Below are 26,265 nucleotides of genomic sequence, written 5' to 3'. Positions count from 1 at the left end.
AATCATTTATTTGAATTCAAAATGTTAAGAGCATTGTTCAAATAAATTGTTATTTGTACCTAGTTCAGAATTTAAAAGCACATATGAAAATATATTTTTTAATGTGCACCTGTTTAAGTTTATATTTTAATATTTTTAAATTTCTATTTTTACCAGTTGCGAATATCAGGCAGCAAGGATCAGGTAACTGGGGAAGAACCTCGTACTTATGGAGATAAGTTACGTGATCTGTCCAATCTTGCTAATACACTGAGTAAGCTATTTTATAATTTTAATTATTTATAATTAAACAATATTTACAGAGGCTCACGACAGGGGCGTAGCGTGCCTTGAAGGGGACCATCAGAATTTTTTGGGCCCATATGAAGATTTCTTAAAACAGAAAGTGTGTGAGAGTGAGAGAGAACAGCGAGTGTGTGTGAACAGTGTTTGAAGTACCTATAAATATAAAGGAATTCATAAAGTTTCTTCTAACCAAAGTAGATTGTGGATTACATTTTACTAATTTTAGCTTTCACACGTATTTAACATATCATTGATACGGCTGATACGGCGGTAGCTATGCCCCTGGATTACGACCGACATTTCGTGTTTCTATTTTCCTAAATCTTTACGCACATTCTTATACTGTTGCTTTAATGCACAATTAGCCTCAATAGCTCAGTGGTAATAGGTCCGGACTCATCACCAAGAGGTGGTAGTTCGATCCCCACCCGCCGGACTATTGTCGTACCCACTCCTGTCGTCTTTTCCGGAACTGGAATATTGGTCATATTTAAAACGATATGGCAAAAAATCTTGAAAAAAAAATAATGATAGAAGAGTTATTTATTTTTTTAGATTGCACCATGAGTCAATTAGCTGTGGCCTGGTGTCTCAAGAATGAATCGGTCAATTGCCTGTTACTTGGAGCTACAAGTGTTGAGCAATTCAAAGAAAATATACATGCTTTACAGGTAAGTCCATTACTGTAAAGACTGACAGACTACGATAGCCATTCATACCTTACTAGCGGATCTGGGCAAGCTTCGCTTTGACTTATATGCACTTCTTCCCTATTCCTACCTACCCTACCCTACTCCTACCCTACCCCACTCATACCCTACTCCTTTCATATCTACTATACTCCTACACACACTCTTTCACATTTATAATATTAGTATGGATTTTAAGAAGGTTTGTTTGCCAATATATGCTCGCAGGTAATTACGGTAGCCAATTGTGGAGCTTGGACTTTGGTGGCTTTAGAAGATAGCAGGTTCTAAGAATCTAGATCCTTAGCTACATTCCTAAACCACCTCATAGCCAATTGTAGAGTTTTACTGTGTTGGCTTTAGAAGATAGTAGGTTCCAAGGGTCTATATCCTTAGTTACATTCCTAAACCACCTCATAGCCAATTGTAGAGTTTAACTGTGTTGGCTTTAGAAGATAGTTGGTTCCAAGGGTCTATATCCTTAGTTACCTTCCAAAACCACGCTTCAAACTGCATAATTGACTGATGTACTAACAATGGTAAGAGACAATTTTTCAGTCTTCATAAAATGAGGTATGTAAATCGCAGACTGTCGTTCCATAACATGAAGTAGCTTACCAAATGGCTAATTTATTTTAACATTGATCACAGATTGTGCCCCAACTTACTCACACGGTGATGGCGGACATCGAGCGGTTATTATCAAACAAACCGCAGCGACCACCCATGGTGTCGACGCTTGCAATGCGCAATCAGCAAAATACCAACACTGTACGAGTAGATATGACGTAAGTATAATTACAAATATTATCTCAAACGAAAACACGATGAGTTGCTTAAGACTCCTTCCTTAGCATATGCAGTAGGTACCTAAATTGCTCACGTGAACAACAAAAAGTTAGCGGTGCGTGACAGCCACAGAACATAAAGCTCTTATAGTTCATTAAAATGTTACATGAGCTTTGCACTTTTTAGAGGATGCAATTTTATTTTTGGGGCTTAACTTCAAGTTTGTGGGGTCGCCACCCTTGTCCCTCGGTCGCCACTTGAAAAATGGGGTGAAAACACTTTTTTCGCAATATCTCGGAAACTATGCGTCTTACAAAAAATTGGACAGTCATAATTTGAAAGTAATTGTTTTGCTTGCATGGACATGTAAATAAAACACACATGTCCCAAAAATAAAATTACGTCCTCTAAAAAATGCAGTATTTGGTCCTTAAATTTCAACATTTCAATGTCCTATTAAGCTGAACATATTCATGCTGATTTGTATGTACGAGCAGTGATCTCCCGCGGCAGCATGATATGCCCTCAATTATAGTATCCAAATGTATTAAATTTAATAAATATTTCAGTATCCAAATGTTTAAATTGTATAATTGTTTAAAAAAAATATACAACATATATTTTGATATCAAAATAATAAAGAAAAATACTTAGAAATTGTGAAAGTAGAGTCCACGCGGTAGAGTTCACCATTACTACTTTATTATAGAAGAGAAATTATTTCATGGCATTACTTTTTTAATAGGCATGGTGTGTTAGATAGGCAACTAAATCCCTGCAATGGCCTTATTACGCCTATTATTAATTCAAGATTGATTTTAGTTTTCACGATCACTATTCAATAATAAATGATTTTTTTTGACAACACACAAACATTTACTTGCGGGAGATAAACGAGTAAAACTTACCTTCTACTCTAATTGATGTGAGTGATACAAATAATGTTTTATTTACACACAGGGGTGCTTCAACATCTGGCGCTGGAACACCGAAGCCTGAGCCCGAAGCTGACGCCGATGCCTCCCCCGCTAAAGAGTCCGGGCGGGGCTTTTGTCAGCTTCAGTGACTGTGGTGGCGCGGAAGCACTGACTCTGCTTCCAAATCTAGTAAATCAAAGGTATTTCTCTTGACTAATATATTTTTTAATATAAACGTTTGGGTCTAAAAATGCACATGAGCAAGACGAAGATCATGACTAATGCTCATGCACTGCTCCACCCAGTATTTATATATCTACGACACACAATCTAGTTAGGTAGGTCCAATTTCGAGAAAGAGGTGAATCGCCGAATCCAGCTAGGCTGGGCAGCTTTCGGGAAAGTCCGCAACATCTTTTCGTCGGAAAGTCCTCAGTGCTTGAAGATGAAAGTCTTCGAACAATGCGTGTTGCCAGTGATGACCTACGGATCCGAGACTAGGGTCGCTGACCATGGGCCTTATAAGAAGGCTCAAAATAACTCAGCGGGCGATGGAGCGAAAAAAATGCGAAATGGGTTAATAATGAATATTTTTAGATATACCTATTCATGTTAATAAGATTGCATGAAATATTCTTCTTTCAGGAATCAGTTAAGGATGGCAAGCCTAAGTTTTTCTTGAACAATGCTGGTGAAGTTATTCGACGTGTAGGTAAGTATTATCATTATCATACATTCTTAAATTACATTAAAATGATAATACCTATCTATCTATCGGAGCGGAGAGAATATTACCTATTATTACCTAAGTATTTAATCTGAATACAGGGAAAACGTATTATTATGATGTTTGGTGTGCCCCTGCACATCATCATTTTCGGAGGCGATAAATCGAACTAGTTAGGTTCAATTTCTAAAAAAACAAGTTTCACCAAAATATCCATTCAGTACTAACGATACTAATTATAAACATATGTAATCCCTTTTTACTTTCAGAACATGACGGCGTTTCGACGGATGTAGTAATATCAGTATCATCATTAAAAGGAAAACAACCAGCATCGGGCGGAAGTAAAGTGAAGAAATCCAAATCGGATAACTCCAGACCACGATCATCCTCTTTACAGAGATCATCCTCAGGGCAGCTCTCCGTGTCTCGGGACAGGCGACGATCTAGATTCGATCTCGCCTCTCCTGCAGACTTGTAAATCAAGACACACAAAATGTCCTAAAGTAACGATAATTGATTCTTTTGATTTCGAATGTTGAATCTACGTGAAATTCTATCTTTATTGAATTTCCTTAATCATCTATTTGATGATAATGTCAATTGAGGCGAGGGTGTCGATTTTGAAATTCTTTCTTAAGGTGAGATTTCAATGATCATTTTGCTGACGATATCTTTCTAAGTACTTGTGAAATGGACGCTATTAAATCGCATAAACGTGACAAACGAAATTCGGACAGTCTGTGAATGCGTGTTTTTAATTATGTATTTATTATAATTGTTCAAATGGAGGAGAATTAATCTCATAATATAGCAGTAATGCTGGTTAAGTAATAGTGTTTTAAGACTTTAGTGTCGAGCACTTCAAAAACTAGCCTTAAGTTAGTACCATATTTTTCATAGATGTATGTTTATGTGTAGTTACTTCAATGTTATCGTTTATTAACACTTTTGGTGTGCCTAATTAATAAATGTCTTGATGTTGTTTTTAAATGTAATAAACTATGTGATGCTATGTTTTAATATTAAACGTATTAACATACTAAAAAATAAAATTATGTTAGCAGCACATATTTAGTAAACGACACCTATTTACTAGGTGTTACACCGTAGTATTGGTACATGGAAAGATAGGAAAGTAACTTGTATATAAGGAAATAAATGGAGTAAGTGATAGATGTATAGTTTGTGTAATATCTGTAGTTACTATCGTTACAGTGCATTTTAGCGTGTCTTACTTAGATGATATTTATAGAAATGAAATAAAATGCCGCGTTCACCTTAATGCCTATAAGCAGCAAAATATTCGCTGAATCACATTTGTAATCTATATTTTTATATGTTTAGAAATAAACATTTTGTGAATATTAACATAATATATATATTAATAGAGGCTTTGTACAATTTAGTATGTGGTAAGATATAGTTGATAATATTAATATTTTTTGTTGTTCTAAAATATATTTTAGCTGTAAACATCATCCTTGTATGGTTAATTGATTTGTTAATATAAGACGGTTGCCTAAATTAAGTTATAATTAATAGCATCGCACATTATTTCCAAGCAATAGATAGTTCTATAGCTCTTATCTATAGAGTTAGAATGCATGCGACAAGTCGCTACCTAAAACCTATAAAAGATCCGGCCAATTCTTCGTATATGATTAGGAAAACTGAGAGCAGTGTGACACGACATCTATGAATTAATAATACGTTTATTGAGCTATAGAAAGATTTCGATAATATTAACAAGTTTCGTTTTATTAAGCCAGAATTCATTATATGAATAGGTATTACATATTGAGAGTGGATGCGGCATATGGCGTAGCTATAAAGGACAGATCGAGGAGGAGTACATATCTGAAGGTCTGTTTAAATGATTCCTTTGGATACTAGTTAAGGGAGATAGTTTATTAAGAAAAAAATTGTAAAATTCAAAGATATCGCTTCCCACTGCTTGCATTAGTGGTTAGTCAGGTTTCAAATACTCGTGTGAATTTGCTCGAGAAAAAAATCTTTATCTAACATGTTATTTCTAATATTAAGGAGTCATTGATTACTTCATTTACAAACATGTTTGTTTTCAAAATCAACTCTTCATTGTCGAAAATAATTTTGAATATATAACTTCACAGGCACAATCACATTTTAAAAACTATTACGCAGTCGCTTTTTTATCATTTTAATTAAATCATATAGAATAATAGTATGACAGAAAGTCGTCTTATGAGTGACGTACGTACACAAGCTTTTAGTTCTGTAATATTTTTCAATATAAGTTATTCTTACTCAGGATATTAATGTTGTAGATAATTTATTCAATTGATTTTAAATGTGAATGTATGTATAGGTGTTAATTACCATTTACACTTAATTGATGTGAGAATGTACCTACCTTTCAAATTTTATACTAATAAATGTTTATTAAATATTAAGAACTAAAATATCACGTGGAAATAATTATTATTATAGGTAGGTGCATGTTTCAGTGTAAAGAATTGTGTAACAATGCAAAATAAAAAAAAATTGTGTGTATGACACCTGTAATATATTTAATTATTTATATTTGATGTCTATCATATACATTACCTTAAAATAAAGGTTATTATAGTGTATGAACTAACACATGTGAATTCTGTCACTGCTTATAACTTTATTTGATCTGCTATTTGTGTTATTAATAAATTGACATAATATTAACGTAGTTACAATATCTAAATACTTAATCTATGTTGTTCAGAAAATATAGCACATTTAGGACTTTATATTTGTATCTGCGATTCAATCCGTCGCCTACGAATATATCCAGTGTAATTTAAAATAGATAAGGCTTATTAAGTAGGTATACTCGTATTGGTTTATTTATTAATTACTAGCTACCTAATTGTTTTGCTTTATGAGAATTAATAATATAATATATAATAACAGAGATTGATGGTAGATGGATCAAAATTTAAGATTAACAATAGCCTACCCCTACGATACTCTATCCTTACTCTCTCCCTATCCCTACCATACGCCTACAATACCCTTACTCTACCGTAAATACCCTACCCTATCTCTACCATGCCACTACTTTTACCTCCCCTGGAGTACAACAAAAATGTCAAAACCAAAATCAGCTAAATCGGCTCAAAAGTACAGCAATTGATATATTAATAATATAATTAATGTCCCCCAACTCGAAAAAAATTCGAACGGGAATTTAATTTGCCTAATACTGTTGTATATATATATAATTATATATATATAAAATATATATTATAATTTATATTTAACTACTTTAAAAAAAATAATCGTAGCGCGCTGCAAAAGTTCCGTCTATATATTGTATCTACGCGGGAGATGCATAGAACTAGATATTAAGCGATAGCTTTTAAGCTTGTATATGTAAGTAGGTGGTCGTTACCACCGAATCAGAATCCCTCGTTTTCCATACAGTAGACACATAGTTAAGGCTCTTTATATACAAGAAATAAAATGCACATATTTTATTCCAGTACATTTATTTTATCTAAATGTATTGATGTGATGTGTTTTCTGAATTTAAAACAGCACTGTACAATTAAAATGTGTAGAACAGTGCGCCTTGTCTTTGAAAATGTCTGAACACGTGTAAGCTTTCGTTATTTAAAATCCTATAGTTATACAGGCAAATAAATGTAATTTGAATTTGGAAATAAAAAACACTTTTCACAACAAAATTTTAACTCACTAGTAGTAGAGTATATAATATTCAGATTGTGTTGCCATATTTTATTGCAGTAGATACTAAGAGCCTATAATGGTCAGATCTTTGTCATTTTAAAAAAGTTTAATGTTTGACAGGTCATGATAAATCCATAGTAATTTTTGGATTATCATGGCTTTGGGATATAGCAGGTTTCAAGGCTCTCAATTGTCTCAATCACTAGCCGCGGACGGCCAAGACTTCATCCGCGTGAAACTCGATGTAAACTTTCAACTACCCCTACCCTACCCTGCCTTACCCTACCCTATCCTACCTCTACCCTACCTCTACCTTATCCTTACCCTACACCTATCCTAATCCTACCCTACCACTACCCCTACCCCTTCCCTACCCCTACCCTACCCCACTCCTACCCCTACCCTATTACCCCTTCAATTTTTTTAATTTTTTCTATCTTAAGAACCTTCTCCTGACAATAACAAACTCATAAAAAAAAATAGTGAAATCCGTTCACGCGTGATGGCGTGACCAAGGGATATTTGGATTCACTTTTGTTTGTTTGTTTTTTTTTGGCAAGCCTTCCATTTGGCTACGATGCTACGTGACGTCTAGAGGCATGATTTATGAGAAACATTATGCTTTACACTTGGACTCTCGAAAACTTTTGACTCACAAAGCCTATTTAAGTTGCTACATGGGTTAACAAGGTTTCAGCAGTAATAAAATTACAAAGGCCTGGCTAAAACAGCCTCTTAATTTTTATGTGCTGAAGCTCTTACTTATAAGTTTTACATTGTATTGACGAGCATAAAACATGTACAAATATATTTTAGTCGTTTGTTTAGAAGAACTAATTACTTAATATTAATATTTTTTATGTGTTAGAACAACAATAATTATAAATGTGACAGTATGATAAGAATTGTGTATTTCCGCACGCTTTATGCAAAATCGTTGTCATACAAACTTCATACCATTAGATAGATTTTAATCTTCTGCCACAAATAGTATCACAACGCATTAGATGTCTGTATCGATGTTTGAACCAGCATATTATGTCAATACCTACTATCAATAAAAGCACGACTCACACATATTTGTTTGTTTTATTTAATAAATAGCGGCTTCGTCCGCGTGAAATTCAGTTTACAGATCCCGGGGAACCATCAAATTTTTGGGTTAAATGAAAAAAGTAGGATATATGTTGTGCAATAACCTCCTCTATCCTATAGTGTAAATCCTATTAAAAACAGTTCAGCCATTCCAACGATTAGCCTGGATTGATAAGTTTTTATAAAACTTTCTACTTGTTGAAAGTTTGTTATTTCAATTCCACGTGCTATGTACATGTCGGAGACGGGTTGACACCAGAACCACTTTTGTTGAAAAATTAAAGGAAAGGAAAGAAGGAGAACAAAGAGCACCCCCCAGCCTTACATCAAAGACAAAAATGGTTACACGATAGAGAGTGGACTGGACTCTACCACCTACAACTGAAGCGAGTCGTGGAAGATAGAAAAGTTTAGCCAGATTAACCAAACTCGATCAGAAATTGTGCAGTGGAGTGATGAAACTGACACGAATTCCAGTGACGAAAAATTCAATTATCCGTCACGCAACTAGAAATGATACAAAGTAGAGAATAGGTCATATTACACAGAATTGGTTCAGAAAATTTGGTTGGTTCAAGAAAGAGCAACTGTTAAGTTTCATGCCGGTTTCTTCTCAGCAGAACCTGCCTTCCGAACCGGTGGTAGAATCTTTACAAATAGTCAGCTGACGTATCAAAAGTGCTTGCAAATTAAGCCTACTTGAAATTAATAAATTTTGATTTTTTTATTTTAGAAGGAATTGTAAAATCTTTAATCAAAACTTCGAACTGAATATTTTATAGAGTTATGTATAAACTGTGGATCAAAACAATAAATAAAAATAAAATAAAACTATACATAATGCAGGGGCTGGGTATACCCAGGTCGAATTCGCCCACAAACTTTTGACTATCGTATATAGAGTGACGAGTGCAAGACTCGGTAGACCGGTAAATAGTCAATTAGTGATCCTCATCCCTCTAATGGGCCCGTCCGAGATCCTTCGGAGGTTAAATATAGCTCTACTGCTGATAGCTCCTGTTCCTCACGCTACGCTACGAATAGCATAAGAGTCTGTGGTAGAAAATACGAATCTTTAGTTCAATTGGCACATCCATACTTCTGTATTAAAATTATAGAGGGAAAGTTTTTGAGATTTTAGGAGGTAATCTATGGACCTACTAAACTGATTTTAAAAATTATTTAAGGCTACGTTATTTGTAAATGTCTTGAGGCTATAGTTTACCCCACGGGAACGGGTATTTTTTACATGCGAAATCTATCTGTCTATTTGCTACTATAATATTTCTAAGATACCTACCGTAAGTGATGAGTTTTTGTGCTAAATTAAATTGCAGAGAAAAACATTTAAAAAAAGCTACTTAATAATAAATAAATTAAAGGGTGAAAATTTATTTAAGTCTTTTATTTTTTAAGTCATTTAACTAGAATGGCCTCATTCGCAATTTTTTATTAGATAGATATGTAATACAATAAAAGTTAATAATTTCTGAAATTCCACTAATATTATTCAGTCATTTTTAAGTTTGAAAAACTACTATCGTTTACTTTAACACATAATGTGTATCAAGAATGTGTATCACGTTTTTAACACATAATGTGTATCAAGATTTTTTACCCATAAAAATTTAATTTTCCTTTTAAAGTATAAATTTAATAAATTTAATGGTTATCGCACTCGCCTCGCTCGGTAAATTTTACAAGTTAAAATTTAAAGAAAATTTATTGAAAGTCTTCATAATATAGAAAGATTACATTTAAAGTAACTAATAATAAGTGTAATGGGAAATCGATTATCCGGCTTTATGATACATAGGTTATATAAATACGTATATAAGTTAACATGAGGAAAAACATACCTGAAAATTTTCTTGATTCTCTTCGTATGTGAAGTGTGCCAATCCGCATTGGGCCAGCCTGGTGGAGTAGCCGAACCCCACATTTTAAAAGGAGAACCGTGCTCAACGGTAAGCTGGAGTGAGCCAAGAGGTAAGGTTATTCCAAACTTTGTTTGGCCATGTTTAAATGAATTGACATTCTTGACCTATATCTCCCCGTGTGTTCATCATTCTGATGACATATTTTATAGGCCAAATTTGACACTAGCTCTCTAACTATATAGTCTGAGATGAACATCTCGTGTGGTAGCGGACGAGCGTGGACGCCTCAACATGTCGCAAGCGCCGGTATACTTCGATTGGTTAGATTATTTAGTGTTCGGTGCTATGTTGCTACTTTCAGCGTTGATCGGGGTGTATTTTGCATTCTTTGCCACGAAGAAACAGAATACTACAGCGGAATATCTGATGGGAGGAAAGACGATGGGAATGTTCCCCATATCGATGTCCTTGATAGCCAGGTATTTAAGTAATACTATGTGATTTATTGCGAATGTTTTATGCTATTATGATTCTTTTTTTTTAATAAATACTTATTATTACTAACACCTTTATTATTACTTATTATTACATATCACGTGTCTCAAACGGTGAAGAAAAAACATCGTGAGGAAACCTGCATACCTGAGAATTTTCATAATTTTCTACGTGTGTGATGTCTGTCTGTGTTTATGTGTCAAATTTTATCCAAACAGTTCTTTCGTTAAGCTCTTTTAGTAATAAATGGGCTACCCTAATTTGTGGTTTTATATAACGTGTCACTAAGAAGAGAATTTAATAACACTTAGCTGTAGCATAGAGCTGAGGCAGCGCTACATTCAGCCGAAGCCTTAGTATTAAGTTTCAAGATTTCTTTTTTTTATTTTATGTATTTGGCTAAATAAACGGTTTTATTCCTGCCTCGAAGTCTCAATAGCGCTACGGGGCTTGGCTCAACAGCGAGTAGCCGTGGTTCGATTTCCACCTGTTGGACTATTCCTGTACCCAGTAACCACTCCTAACTCAGTCTTTTGCGACTAATTGGAGGGTAGCGAGATTATTAGTCGTTTGACTTACAGAAAAATATTCTATTCAATAAAATAAAGCATTGTTCGAAAACTTATGTAATAATTACTTAACTAGCGGACGCCCGCAACTTCGTCCGCCATTAGACCTCCTTAGTCCGGCCCTCTTGCAAAATCCGTTCTTAGCGGACGTCTACTAATTAATATGACCAAAGCAAAAGCAACCGTATCTATTAGCTACCGTAAGCACCGTGAGATAGTACCTACATGCAGTGATACATTGCTGATGGCAGGAGTCGATTCGCCGAAGAACAGCTAGTTAAAATCTAAAGCTGCCGTGTACATTTTAATATATACGTTTTTAGTTCAAGAGCTGGTTGTAAAATCATACGTAACAGTTGTTCATTATAGTGATTAACTAAACTTCTAAGTTATACGATATATTTACTTAGAAATAAACATGTGACGCGATTATTATTCAGAATTTAAATTTTCCTAAATTTAAAAAGCCGAATGTTTGTCCAACTATCTTTCAAAACATATGCCGATGACTTTATTTTATACCTTCATATGCGAAATATATACTTTTATCTGTTATTTATTAGTGATAAGAAATAAATGATAGATTTTTTTTTTTTATTCTTTACAAGTTAGCCCTTGACTACAATCTCACCTGATGGTAAGTGATGATGCAATCTAAGATGGAAGCGGGCTAACTTGTTAGGAGGAGGATGGAAATCCACACCCTTTTCGATTACTACACGGCATCGTAACGGAACGCTAAATCGCTTGGCGGTACGTCTTTGCCGGTAGGGTGGTAACTAGCCACGGCGGAAGCCTCCCACCAGCCAGACCTAGACCAATTAAGAAAACCTCAATCGGCCCAGCCGGGGATCGAACCCAGGACCTCCGTCTTGTAAATCCACCGCGCATACCACTGCGCCACGGAGGCCGTCAAAAAAGATAATATTCACAGTGACAAATTGCAGCCAGACATATTTTACACACATAATCAAGAAATTCATGAACTAGAAAGTCAACTAAATACAGTAAATTAAGCATAAAATAAGCTTTCTATTGACGTATTAGACAACTAAATTACTGATACATAAATAACGTTTACTCACCTGTATAAATCTGGCAGTACCACAATTGCAGCGTGAAAGCAGGCAACATTTACGTTTTCATTCTGTGTACCTAGTGGGAGTTTTCAATATTTTTATACTGTTACTATCGCGTTAACGTAAACGCGATTTTATATAGAATTGAAACAGTTGTGCAGTAGTGCCACTAGATGGCTCTGTTTCAGTTCCTTAGAAATTCACGTTTACGTTAACGCGATAGTAACAGTATCAAACTGCCACTAGGCCCTCTGTTGGGTATATAATTTTAACTAGTCTACGTTTTCTTTAAACTACCCAATGAGGAAAGATGATTAAATAATATTGATAAAAAAACTAGAACCTATTTGCAATGTGTCAATGTCAACACTCTCTACAATTTGTTTCGTATCCCAAATAAATAATAGATGAGGGTATAATATATGTCTTATGCCGTATCTCGTACTATCTGTTACACAATCGTAGTAGTTTTCATGGGTCTTATTGCTGGTACCCTCTGGTGCAACCTGCATATTCGTCTCTTGATTGTTATACTTCTATAAGATCGTCACACATCAAAGAGAAAACAATTGAATCTCAAAATATGGTACAAACCACGTAGAACATAACAAATAATAAGAATCTGATAAAAATTAATTACATATCTATGATTTCTACGTTTTAAGAATGCTATTGGTGTAATCTGTGATTTGTCCAAAGCATTAGATTGGGTTGACCATAAAATTATTTTACTTAAGCCAATATGGCATAAAAATGACGCTCTTAATCTGCTTTTTTCTTATCACAAAAAGTTTCGCTGTATAAACTCGCGCATGTCTTCTACGATAATGGGTGTCCCACAGGGCTACTGAACCATAACTATTAACTTAATGGGTGTCCCAATAAATTGATAGATCAGAACTCAGATCTCATAAATGGCAATTTGAACTCATAAGGATATTTATCCCACATATCACATATGTGAGCATGTGACCGGGTCTTTATAGTACATAATTGGTTGATGAAGTAAATTAGGAACAATAAGTAAATATATGAAGACGAGATGACTACCTGGCCCATAAACACGGTAATAAGTCCTGTTACTGAATACTCTGTTCCTTGTATGAAATATCATACGGTACAAGCTGGTGATTTCAAGTGAGCAAATTTACTGAAGCTGCGTTACTCGATGTAGTTTTTATCTTATGATTCACCTATCGAGAGACACGTATCAACGTGTTGGATTTTCAACACTCGTCTATTTGGGAAGATTATACGCGATCATCTTTCACCTTTCACCTTCCACTCCAGATGGTACGCGTAGACCGGGAGGGGGGTAGCTATCCCCCGCGCGCACTACTTCATACCCACGCAGGCCTTTCCCCCGTCGCCCGCATATCATGGGAGTGTCATCAATGAACTTGCCAAGCTATAAAAAGATGTTTCTACACCGAAACGATTCAACAATGCCGCGTGGTCCATTCAACGTCTGGTTGAAGGCAAGGCGATATAGTTACGATTCTTTAAATTACATAATAATAAATCTAATAAAAATATCCTTGTCGTATAGAAATTTTCTTAAATGAAAATCTCTTTTCTCTTTGAAGATTCGCCCTTTGTTGTTTTCTGGAAAAATACGTAAAGTAATATTTGCTTTTATTCAATATTTGACATGACAACAAAACAACGGAGCTTTTATATCGTCAGTAACAATACATATTGTGACACATCCATTAGAGGGAGCCACATTGTTATTATACAAAAATGACGTGGGTAGTGATATTCAGCACTTTTATCTTGCAAGTAGTGTCGCATTTCATAAACAGTTCTTGTTAAGGTAATGTAGGTACAAAGAAGCTTCAATAGCTCAACGGTAAAGATAGATACTCACCATCCAATAAGTCCATGTGCCTGCACACTGCTTAAACCACCAACACTACCATCACCACAGACTGCCTTATGCTAGCCACTCATCATACAATTAGTGTACTTGCTTGCAGCGCTAACGGCAGGACATTCGATAAAACTGATGTGTTACTCGCAATGTACCTACATGACATCACATGCGCGATGTGCGACACACGGTCAGTTTTATAGAACGTCCTGCCGTTAGCGCTGCAAGCACGTACACTTATTGGATGATGAGTGGCACAAAGACAGTCGGTGGCGGTAGTGTTGATAGTTTAACCCCGCCCTGTTGGACTACTGTCGTACTCACTCCTAATACAGTCTTTCCCGACTAGTTGGAGGGTAATGGGAATATTGATCATATTTTAAAGATATGGCAAATATTCTTTTAAATAAAAAAATACCTATTTAATCGTTATCATCATCATCATCATATCAGCCGATGGACGACTACACGACATAGGCCTTTTATAGGGACTTCCAAACATCACGATACTGAGCCGCCTGCATCCAGCGAATCCCTGCGACTCACTTGATGTCGTCAGTCCACCTGCCCTTGCAGTCAAGTGGTACTTCGACTCTCTTTCTACGATCGCAAACGCTTCCAAAACTAGAAAAATGTATGGGAATGACATTTGCTATCGACAGGTCACGTGATCAAGATCTGTCATTTCCATACATTTATCTAGTTTTCGAAGCGTTTGCGATCGTAGAAAGAGAATCGACGTGCCACTTGGTTACAGGGGCAATTCGTCCAACACTGCGCTTTCTATCTTAATAAGTGTATATAATTTGAAATCAATGATAGATGCCGTGATTTTACCCGCGATCTTCCCGTTTCCATGGGCATACTGGGATAAAATATACCTACAACCGAATACATTTACAAACTTTTTCTCTATATAACACTAGCTGACGCCGCGTGGTTTTACCCGCGTGGTTCCCGTTCCCGTAAGAAAACGGGATCAATAAATGGGCTATCTAACACTGAAACAATTTTTCAAATCGGACCAGTAGTTCCTGAGATTAGCGCGTTCAATCAAACAAACAAACTCTTCAGCTTTAACTTAAAAAAAGGCAAACTAGCAACTCTATATTCAGGAGAAGCTTAACTAAGCTCTACTTAGGATAAAGATGGATTTTAATTATTTTTTATGTAATGCCATAATATATACTAATATATATCCTAAGTAGAGCTTAGTTAAGCTTCTCCTGAAAATAGAGTTGCTAGTTTGCCTTTTTTTAAGTTTCGAAGTATTATAGGTACCTGTGTGAAGATTACCTATTTAGCTTTATATTTTTTTCAGTTACGTTTCCGGAATTTCGTTACTGGGTCTACCGGCTGAAATGTACACATACGGAACCCAACTTTGGACCATTGTACTATCGGAGTGGGTCGTTTCCCTGACCATAGCCATAGTTTATCTGCCTGTGTTTTACAATTTACAAATAACTTCTACTTATGAGGTAAATATATAGGATAAAATATTACCAATAATATCTTCAAGTAACGTGGCTTTACATTAGTTGAAGAATTTTCAAAATCGGTTCAGTAGATCCAGAGTTAACCAGAACCTTACAAAGTTCACCAGAGCTTAAGTTATAAGGTAATATTACTTTATAATATTATAAAGTAAGTATACTTTGTGAGGTAGAAGTCAGCCCTGGTTCTCATTAGAAGCGTCAAGTTAAATCTAAAAGCGCACAAATTCCTCCACGTATACCGATCATTTACCAGGTTTTCAATAGCTAATATCCGTTAAGTTTGTTATTTTCTATATTAATAAATAAATATTAATATTAAGTTGGCAAAGATTCGATCCACTGTTAGGCGATAAGTAATTAGTAGATAAAAAAACAACCACGAACTAATTTAAAAATCACGTATCGAATTAAGGTGACATCCTTGATTTAACTGCAAGTTAGCGTAGAAATGACCTTACGTATGAATCATTTCGTATCATTTTCCAGAATTCAAAATTACCTCTGTCTAATAATAAACTCACTGTGCAAAGTAGTAGGCGAGATTGTCGTTAAACGAAGAATGAATGAATGAATATTCGAGTTTTTTAGCTTGAATTAAGTTCAGATTCACAATGAATTTTAACAGATAAAAGATTGTAATGAATTTTATCATTGTAAACTATTTTAAAATGTACGTAACAAAGTAACTGTTATGTTTATTGCCTGATCTTCTCAGCAGATACAGTCCTTTGGACCGGTGGTAGAGTCACTAGTTACTACATACAGACTACCTATTACAAAAATAAGCTTGTAAGCTAAGCCTACTTGATATAAAGCACGAACTCTTTAATTTATTAATGTCCTTCAATATTGTTTTCAGTATTTGCGATTGAGATTCAACCAGAATGTTCGTCTCCTAGGATCCGTTATATTTATTATAAAAATGTTATTGTATATACCCATCGTAATCTACGTACCAGCTTTAGCATTCAGTCAAGGTAAAAATCTCATTTTATTTTAAATAAGATAATTTATTTATTTTATAACGAAATAAAATAAATGTTCGATTCCTCAATATGGGTATCAAGGGATAGGGCTTGATGTGCGAAACTTAAATAAAATACTTTTTATATACATATATTCTTTAAATATGATTATACTAATCGACTTAAGGTGGAGATTATTGCTTTGTAAATGATAATAATGTCTATTTTCCAGTTACTGGGGTCAACCTCCACATGATAACGCCAATTGTATGCATTGTCTGTATTTTCTACACAACACTTGTAAGTATATCTTGTAAACGAAACGTTCTTAATCTTATCAGTAGTTGAATGAAACTTTTAGTATTTTTAATTTAAGGCTGAAGCTATTCGTCCGGAAGCCGGATATATGTGCTAGTCATTCGTCTAATTAATTGCTGGACTAATAAGGATGGATATACAGTTTATCCAGTTACTAGAAGAATAAAATAAATATATTTAAGTTTTTTTGACGGCTTCGGTGGCGCAGTGGTATGCGCGGTGGATTTACAAAACGGAGGTCCTGGGTTCGATCCCCAGCTGGGCAGATTGATTTTCTTAATTGGTCCATGTCTGGCTGGTGGAAGGCTTCGGCCGTGGCTAGTTACCACCCTACCAGCAAAGACGTACCGCCAAGTGATTTAGCGTTCCGGTACGATGTTGTGTAGAAACCGAAAGGAGTGTGGATTTACATCCTCCTTCTAACAAGTTAGCCCGCGTATTGTAAGGAGGTTCCTCACTCTGGAGCCCTGACCGCCGGTTACTTGGGCATTCAAATGTCCTTCAGCGGGAGGGTTTTTTTTTTATAAATTTTTAATAGTGTTTTGTATTATATTTTTATATTAACATTGTTAAAAATTAAAAAAAGGACTAATAAAGAAATGAGTGAGTCAAAATAAATTAATACGTATATCTATTGAATCAAAAGCTGTCTTGAAAATTTCAGGGTGGTTTAAAAGCTGTGGTATGGACAGATGCCTTACAAACTATACTTATGTATTTTGGAGTAATATTCGTACTAGTCTACGGTACTTGCCGTCTCGGTGGAATTGGAGAAGTGTTAAGAATCAACAAAGAAGGTGACAGGCTTGACTTCTTTATGTAAGTTACTTTTTTGTTTTGTGTATAATGTATAATTTGTGCAGCTAGAGAGCCTGTGATGGCCATATATAACTCATTTTAGGAAGGCTAAAAATTTATCAGCCTATGGTACTACCCTACTAATCGGCTACCTAATTATCTAATCTATCGGTTAATATGCTGATGATGATATGATGAAGTTATGAAATGTCATGCGTTATTGTTTAGCAAGCGTATGTATGTATGTGTGTTTGTTTGTCCATTTCTTGGGCACGCCCTACACCCCAAACGGCTGGATAGATTTTGACATATAGGGTGTCATTGGTTTGTCAATATTGTGATATATGTTGCTATGTAAATTTTAAAAATTGCGGTCGTAAATGAAACAAGGAGGGTTTGATTTTTTCTTACCATAACAATATAGGTATCAAATGAAAGGTCGTAAAAGGACCATTATAAAAATATATGCATTATAAAAATATATGCATATATATGTTACTATTTAAACAAAAATTGTCAAAAAATGTACATTGGGATCATTGAAGCAAAAATCTTATATGGATATTGTGATACTTGTTTTTCTCTTTTCTTTTCATTACGCATAACCAGTCGATTTTTTTATAATAATATTTTTCTACCTATATTTATTATTTTTTGTTAGAAGACAGTGCACATCGAGTATGGCTTTAGTATAACTTTTAAGTTTGGGACCATAGTGGCTTTAGAAGGTTCTACTAGGTTTTAACCGCCCAAATATAAAAACCTCGTTAGAAATTACTTGTTCAAGATTGATTTTACGTTATTTTAAAAAAAATGTTGTTTTACAGCATGGATATGGATCCAACAATTCGCCATACGTTTTGGAATACCGTATTTGGAAATTACTTCAGCTGGCTGGCTTCGTGCTCCGTTAATCAAGCCATGATTCAGAGATGCCTGGCATTGTCATCTCTCAAGCGGGCTAGGATGTAAGTATATATTATGTATATTCTTATAGAGCCGTGATAGCACAGTGGATATGAGCTCTGCCTCCGATTCCGGAGGGCGTAGGCTCGAATCCGGTCCGGGGCATGCCTCCAAGTTTTCAGTTAAATTTAAAGAAATTAAATATCACGTGTCTCAAACGGAACCTGCTTACCTGAGAAGTTTTTAATTCTGTGTGCCACATTGGGCCAGCGTGGTGCAATATTGTCCTAACCCCTCTAATCTTGAAAAGGAGACTCGTGCTCAGCAGTGAGTCGAATATGGATGATGTAATGATGATGATGATGATATTCATACTGACTGCATTTACTTAGGGACTGGATAACGATGTATGTGTATTGTTCAAATATATATTTTATTTATTTATTATTTATTAAACAAAAATATCTATTTTCTTATATTTTCCTACTTGGTTTTTTGTTTTAATAAAATGTACCTATGTAAACAAGATGGACCAAAACCGTGACATCATGGAAAGGTCCAGCGGGCAAACGCTACAGAGGTAGACCATACTCTAGATGGGATGATGATATAAAAAAAATTGCAGGCCCACAATGGCTTCAAATCGCTATAGACCGGGAAAAATGGAAATGAAACCCCCCCTGAGGGGGGTTCCAGCAAAATATAGTTTTTTTTAAATAAATACCATAGAATAGTTACATATTAATTTTTAAAAGTAGGTAATTCTCACAAAATTGTATATGTATGTTTGTACTGGAAATAAAAGGCTTTTTTATTTTTATTTTATTTTATTTTATGTAAACAAGAAGTATCCCAGTCTAAATTATGCCTCACACGAGTGCTATTTTACGCCATGAGGCGATAACAGCCGAAACGGAGAAAATAGCCACATAAATAATCAAGTTACATTTGAATTATTTTCAGAACAATTTTCATAATGGCTGCCGGCATTTTTATTATCGTGTCACTTTGTTGTTACACCGGCTTAGTAATATACGCGACGTTTGCGAACTGCGATCCTCTCACTACAAAAGCTATTAGAAAAAGTGACCAGCTCCTGCCTTACTTCGTGATGACCATTACGGGATCCATACCTGCATTGCCAGGTATATTCATGAGCGGAGTCTTTAGCGCTGCTTTGAGGTACAGTATGTTCTAATCCTACTAATATTATAAACGCGAAAATTCGTATGGATGTATGTTTGGATGTTTGTTACTCTTTAACGCCGCTACTACTGAATCGATTTGGCTGGAATTTAGAATGGAAATAGATTTCACTCTGGTTTAACATATAGGCTACTTTACATTATAGAAAAATCCATGGTTCCCGAGGGATTTGTTAAAAACTAAATTTCACGCGGACCACGTCGCGGGCGTCTGCTAGTTCCCTTATAATGTCATAATGTACCTTTCAAACTGCCTCCAGTAGTTAGCGTGTGTGGAAGTAGAAAGCTAATATCTGTTATTTTAGTACAATTGTGTCTTGTGCGAAAATTTTTTGTACAGATACATAAATAAGTTGGATAAAATAATTAAATCGTAATATGCAAACTTCTCCGCCTGTCGCGATAAATTCAAAACTACTGAAATGATTTGCATGCGGTTTTCATTTTACAAATAGATACGAAATTCGTAAGTATTGGCCTATTAGGTTTGGTATAAATTGGTGAGAATATGACGTTATTGTTAGAACAAGTCAATAATAATTAAAAAAATTATAAATCCTGATTGCCTAACCTGCTCGCACCTAGTCTAGCGTATTTTGTATAGCGATTAATAAATAATGTTTTTGTAATTGTAGGTCTTTTTAATATGACTATTACGTGCCATTTTGAAATCCTCTTGATGAGCCCTTGACTTTGATACCCATATCGTAATATTCGAAAGAATTTTTTTTTTTACCTCGAACCTCAGTCTCAGTCGTATTGTTGATATTTTTTTTCAACTTTACCTATCTAAGAAAACTTGGGTTATTAGACAAATCTAACGATATCTTAATTATGTGAATCCGTTCAGCGGTTTGGAATATATATGTACATGACATACAAGGTACGCGCGAAAAACATAACCGTTCTAGCAGTCGGGTAAAAATCGTCGCCTGAAATCCTTTATCAAGAACGCTATTTATTTCGAGCAGGCGCCATAGATATATCTATACTAATATTGCAATAACAAAACATTTGATTGTTTGGTTGTATTGTATATGCTCTTTAACTAACTGGACTAATTTAATTTTTTTTCACCAATTGAAAAATTCATTATACCAATTTTATTCCCGTATTTCCATGGGAATGTATACGCGGGTATAAATAAGATTTGAATCTAAATATAATCTAATTATATATCAATAATAATTATGTTTTAGTTCGATGTCCACTGGCTTGAATTCCTTGTGTGGAGTAATATTTGAGGACCTAATAAGACCAGCATACAATAAGCCCATTTCAGAGAAGACTGCAAGTTTTATCATGAAAATCATTGTCGTAATTATTGGTACGAATAATATTATTAAAGATGTGTTATTATAGATTGTTATAATCTTCTTCACATTGATGTATTGTGCAGGGCCATTCTGTAACGATGTCCCGTGTAAACTCTATCTTGCGAGTTTTACAAAACATCGTTACAGAATAAGCCCTCTGAACTGGGTCCTAACTGAAAATCAGTGCTGCATGCTTTTTTATAGAAATTATGTGGCAAAATCTGAGTTAGGGCCTTTTTCTACGTTATGCCACACATTGCAGGGCATTCTTTTACTGCTCCACTGTTTGATTGAACATTTAAGGCATCTACTTTATAATTTAATAATGTGATGTATGGCATTGCTTAAAAATAAACATCTTTCTTTCTTTATCATCCTTGAGCCTAGGAAAAGAATTTTGATTCATAACCACACCCTAATTTTCACGTAAGTATGAGATAACGCGAGTAGGACAAAACTATGAACTAGGTAAATCATACTGGTAGGACATCTTCCTTTCAAGTCATCTTCCAGAGTTTGGTGCGTCCGGTAACAAATATGCCTTTTGGAAATTGTTCAACGAGGCTAGGACAAAGAAAGATTTCTTTGTCTATTCTGCAAAAATCAGCTCAGAGGTTGTAACATATTTAACTCAGATTATGTAATAGAACGCTGTTTTTCCTTCACTGTTAGAGACATGTGATATTTAATTTCGTGAGGAAACCTGCATACCTGAGAATTATCTTAATTCTCTGTGTCTGCCAATCCGCATTGGGCCAGCGTGGTGGACTTGGCTTAACCCCTCTCATTCTAAGAAGAGACTCGAGCTCGATATGATGATGTAATAGAACAGTGATGGCTTTCCATTTCAGATAAATAAATAACTGCTTATTTTGTAACTCCTCATATCCATTCTAATATCATAAAGAAGTAAAGTTTATGGTATTGTAGGGGGTATTCTCTGGATCTACTGAACCGATTTAAAAAATTCTTTCACCAGTCACAGTGTTTGTGAGTGTCAAAGGCTATATTTTATCCCCGAGTTCTTATCACCAATGCCGTAATAAAGCGGGTGCAACCGCGGGACGTCGGCTGGTTCTTAATATTTTACCTAATACTCTTCAGGTGCTATATGTGTGGCCCTTGTTTTCCTCGTGGAGCACATGGGAGCCCTCATCCAAGCGGGTAAAAGCTTAGCTGGCATCACTGCCGGCAGTCTGCTGGGACTTTTTACTATGGGGCTTTTTATGCCATGGATTAATGCCACGGTAAATACATTTTTTAAATTATGATGTATACATTTTTGTGTACACATCATTGATGTCTTTTAAAAAATTGATTCGCCAAAAAACGTCCTCACTAAATGAGTGCTAAAAACAACTTTAGGGGGACTTTTCAAGTAGTCGCATTTGCAAATTCAACCTTAAGGGCTGATAGACTTGAGCATACACTTGTAATGAGCATTCGTATGCTCATTACAAGTGAAACATTCGCACGAGCGAATGTTACATCACAGAAAAATATGAGAACATTTTAGCGAGCATTCTATCGAGCGTTCTGGCTAACATTTTAACGAGCTGAATTGCATGATCGAATAGAGCGTTGCTAGAGTTCTGAAGATGTTCGTAGCAATATTTGGCTCTATGCTTGGCTCGACTCTTTGTTCAGCACGACAAATATAAAAACGGCTGATGCTCGATGTTCTGTTAGAAGTGAATGCTCAAGTCTATCAGCGCCTTTAGAGAAATCATTTCGTTGTTTGGAAATTCTTGAAAGACGCCTATGTTCATCAATAGTGAAATGATGATGATGATGATGATTCTATTTCTGTTGTGTTATTCGCTGACTCGGTGTCTATCAGAAGATAAAGTCAATAAAGCAGGTTTGACATTCCTGCAATCTACACAGCAATTTCAAAGTTTGATACAAAAAAATATTTCATAGCTACTATATTGAACACCAATAAACTGTTGACTTCCATTTTGTTAAAGCGATCGAGTTAGGGAAGATTAGTTCAAATTAGTTGTATATTGTTTAATTGCAGGGTGCACTAGTTGGTGGGGTCACTTCCACACTCCTCGTGGGCTGGATTTCTTTGGGTACGCAGGCAGCCATGTTGAGAGGAGAAATAGTAGTGGTGCCAAAACCGGTCAGCGTGTCGGGATGCGCCGATAACTTCACTCTACCCACAACACCGACGCCTGACGTCATTGTAGAGTTTGACAGGTCAATTATTCTGGTAATTTCATAAATGCACGGTAACTTTATTATTGCTTTATACAATTACCCCTCTCATTCTGAGAGACTCGAGCTCAGCAGTGAGCTCGAGTCTCTCAGAATGAGAGGAGATAATGACATGACAATTACCTACTTAACTTGGTGTATCATGGTTATATCTGCAGTTCAAAATCATCAATGTACTCTGGTTTGATACGGAACACCCGAACTACAGGCACTTTACGTGTGAAAGCAAAAATTAGTAAAATGTAATCCACAATCTCACTGAATCTGGTGCTTCCCAGAAAAAAAAGAACATAAAACATACTGCCTATAGAATTTCACTTCAGAAATGACAAAGGTCAAAAAAAAGTAATCTTTTTTTTTCCGAGTTAAGCATGCGTCCAAAATTTGGAAACTTCTAACATAGGAGGAGGATGAAAATCTACACTCCTTTCGGTTTCTACACGACATTGTACCGGAACGCTAAATCGCTTGGCGGTACTTCTTTGTCGGTAGGGTGGTAACTAGCCACGGCCGATGCCTCCCACCAGCCAAAGTGATATTATACTACTACATTATATTACAATCATTGTCAATGACTCGATAGCGCAAAAAAATTGCAATATTTGGAGCACCGTCAGTATGTTGCTTATCTCTATCACATTTTTCATGATTTGAGTGTGTGCTAAGGAACTCCGCCTTCTTGTACCTCCTTCCCCTTTGCAACGAACAGCACCAACATATTATGTTTTCTGTGACAGCACGACGCCTATCAATGGTAGGTACCCTTACCTACTCGAACAGAACATTTCTGATTCAATACCTATTCCCGCATTCGCGTAACTATACGCTAACAATACTGTCAAAATGCCACGGGCCCATGGTCAATAAGGGCCCCAGACTTGATTGGCTGTATTGCTCAGAAGTAATATAACATTAAACAAAAAATTAGGCCCTTCTAATAATTTCCCTAGCCTTAAATGACACAGCTTACTGCGTCCGGCATCTATGTGTCTTATCAGCAGTTGTTCCAATACCTTAAAAGCCAGACGGTATAGACATCTTCTAGGAAATTGTTTAACAACTTAGACTTCAACACTGCTAAATAAAATCCGATTATAAAGAAATATTTGTTATTTTAAAATAAAGTATCTTCGTGTTTTATATATTGTTAATTATTTTTAACAGATCAGGGACGTTTTTCCTGTACAGAGTGAGTTACCTTTACTACACATTTATCGGTATGATGGTATGCATAATAACTGGATCCATTATAACGTATTTCACGCAGCCGAATGAGCCTTCTATGGTGAGTATTACTTATACATTTTAATTATCATCAATTTTTTTCAAAAAATTAAAACATTAGCCTATTTTAATATATAGTCAGACCTCTTTCCTTATAGAAGTTGCTCTAATGCATGTTAATGGGCATAGAGTGTTTGAATCTATAATGATAACATAAATATTTCTGCTGACAGCGACTGGCACCATCATGCTTTCTGAGGTACGGAAGTCTTACACCAACTATTAACCCTTTTCAGAAAAACTCTATATCTCAAAGACTGATCAAGGACTCGTAAGCCTACCCCTTCCCTCCTCTCATCTAACCAAAAAGCGGCAAGCCATTTGCACATATACAAGTACAGCAAACGTTTTTTAATTATGATGGAAAGAAACGACATATCACCACTATTCTAGCTGAATTCTCAAGTATCGTGGAATCTTCAAGTTTCTTTTATTAAACAGGTACACCGGGACCTATTAACGCCAGTGATTCATCGCTGGCTGCCCCCTCAGGACGTACACTGCCGTCGGCCAAGACTTACTCAGCATGACATCGAGCTCCATGCAAGGGAGATGGAACTCTTACGGGCTCGCACTGCACTTCTAGCAAGCGTAAGAAACTGATTTCACTTGATGACAGTGCTCATGATATCGCTCTAGTAGCTGTATTAGCGCTATGGTAATCTCTAATAAATAATTCTCAGAATACAGAAAACGATCTTGGGTTAATGCCCCGCCCGTTGGACTATTACATCGTACCATATACGTAATACGCAGCTCCTCACACAGCCCAAAACTTTATTGAGTCTAAAGCCTTGATAGTCTAGTGGATATGACCTTTACCTCCGATTCCGGAAGGCATAGGCTCGAATCCGGTCCGAGGCCTGCGCCTCCAACTTTTGAGTTATTTGCATTTTAAGAAATTAAATATCACGTCTCTCAAACGGTGAAGAAAAAACATCGTGAGGAAACCTACATACCTGACAATATTCTTAATTCTCTACGTGTGTCAAGTCTGTCAATCCGCATGGGATAGCGTGGTGCACTATTGGTCTATTACCCTCTCATTCTGAGAGGAAATCCATGCTCAGCACTGATGATGAGATGATCATAGCCAGATATATGTTTTTTTTTTAGTAACTGTTAAGTATCTTGCCGGCTGATCTCAGCAGAACCTTATACTGCAAGGGACCTTACAAATAGTCATACATGACGTTTCACAAGTGCTTGTAAACGAAGTCTACTTGATAAATTAATTTTGATTTTGAAGATTTTGGTTAACCAAAAGCTTAATTTTACACTTCTAATGAAATTTTAGAAATATTTTTTTGTTTCCAGAAAGATGAAGCTGACCGAGAAAACGACTACATAACGCAAAGAAACAACAATTTTAGTTTGTAATTGATTTGCTATGGTTTTTATTTGATCAATTATTTAATAAAAAGGTATATTTAAGTAGCATTTTATTTCTTTCGTATGTTCTATACATGTATCTATCCCCATCCTACTCATATATTTTTCACATTATACGCTTTTATTTCCATCAGAATTCTCTTCAGCACAAAGTTATTAGTACTAACTATAGAATATATTAATTTCACCCCGTTTTTGGAAAATCTATTTGTACTGGAAAACGGTCTGAATCGATTCGGTAAATCTTAAAAAC

The 26,265-nt window shown here is 35.5% G+C and overlaps 2 protein-coding genes across 7 annotated transcripts in view; both read left to right on the top strand.

The window, feature by feature from the left end:
• LOC112057664 (voltage-gated potassium channel subunit beta-2) overlaps positions 1 to 8,194 on the top strand; it is a 49,844-nt gene extending 41,650 nt beyond the window's left edge. For all 6 annotated transcript variants that reach the window (XM_024098158.2, XM_024098157.2, XM_024098156.2 and 3 more), the window contains 6 exons: positions 157 to 253; positions 841 to 956; positions 1,626 to 1,762; positions 2,724 to 2,880; positions 3,326 to 3,392; positions 3,677 to 8,194. In XM_024098158.2, coding sequence (XP_023953926.1) covers positions 157 to 253; positions 841 to 956; positions 1,626 to 1,762; positions 2,724 to 2,829 — 456 coding nt within the window. In that variant the 3' untranslated portion in view covers positions 2,830 to 2,880; positions 3,326 to 3,392; positions 3,677 to 8,194. The remainder of the gene's footprint in view (positions 1 to 156; positions 254 to 840; positions 957 to 1,625; positions 1,763 to 2,723; positions 2,881 to 3,325; positions 3,393 to 3,676) is intronic.
• Positions 8,195 to 10,343: 2,149 nt separating this feature from the next.
• Positions 10,344 to 26,054, top strand: LOC112057666 (sodium-coupled monocarboxylate transporter 1-like). The gene is made up of 13 exons (XM_024098161.2): positions 10,344 to 10,569; positions 15,428 to 15,587; positions 16,465 to 16,582; positions 16,803 to 16,870; positions 17,553 to 17,707; positions 18,514 to 18,654; positions 19,556 to 19,774; positions 20,997 to 21,124; positions 22,218 to 22,360; positions 23,137 to 23,318; positions 24,501 to 24,621; positions 25,062 to 25,211; positions 25,938 to 26,054. Exons 1-13 carry the CDS (start codon positions 10,382 to 10,384, stop codon positions 25,998 to 26,000), a joined length of 1,836 nt encoding a protein of 611 aa, XP_023953929.1. The 5' UTR covers positions 10,344 to 10,381; the 3' UTR covers positions 26,001 to 26,054.
• The last annotated feature ends 211 nt before the right edge of the window (positions 26,055 to 26,265 follow it).

The sequence above is a fragment of the Bicyclus anynana genome, chromosome Z, assembly GCF_947172395.1.
Source record: "Bicyclus anynana chromosome Z, ilBicAnyn1.1, whole genome shotgun sequence".
In the NCBI taxonomy this organism is placed as follows: Eukaryota; Metazoa; Arthropoda; class Insecta; order Lepidoptera; family Nymphalidae; genus Bicyclus; species Bicyclus anynana.
This window is presented reverse-complemented; position numbering and strand designations above follow the sequence as displayed.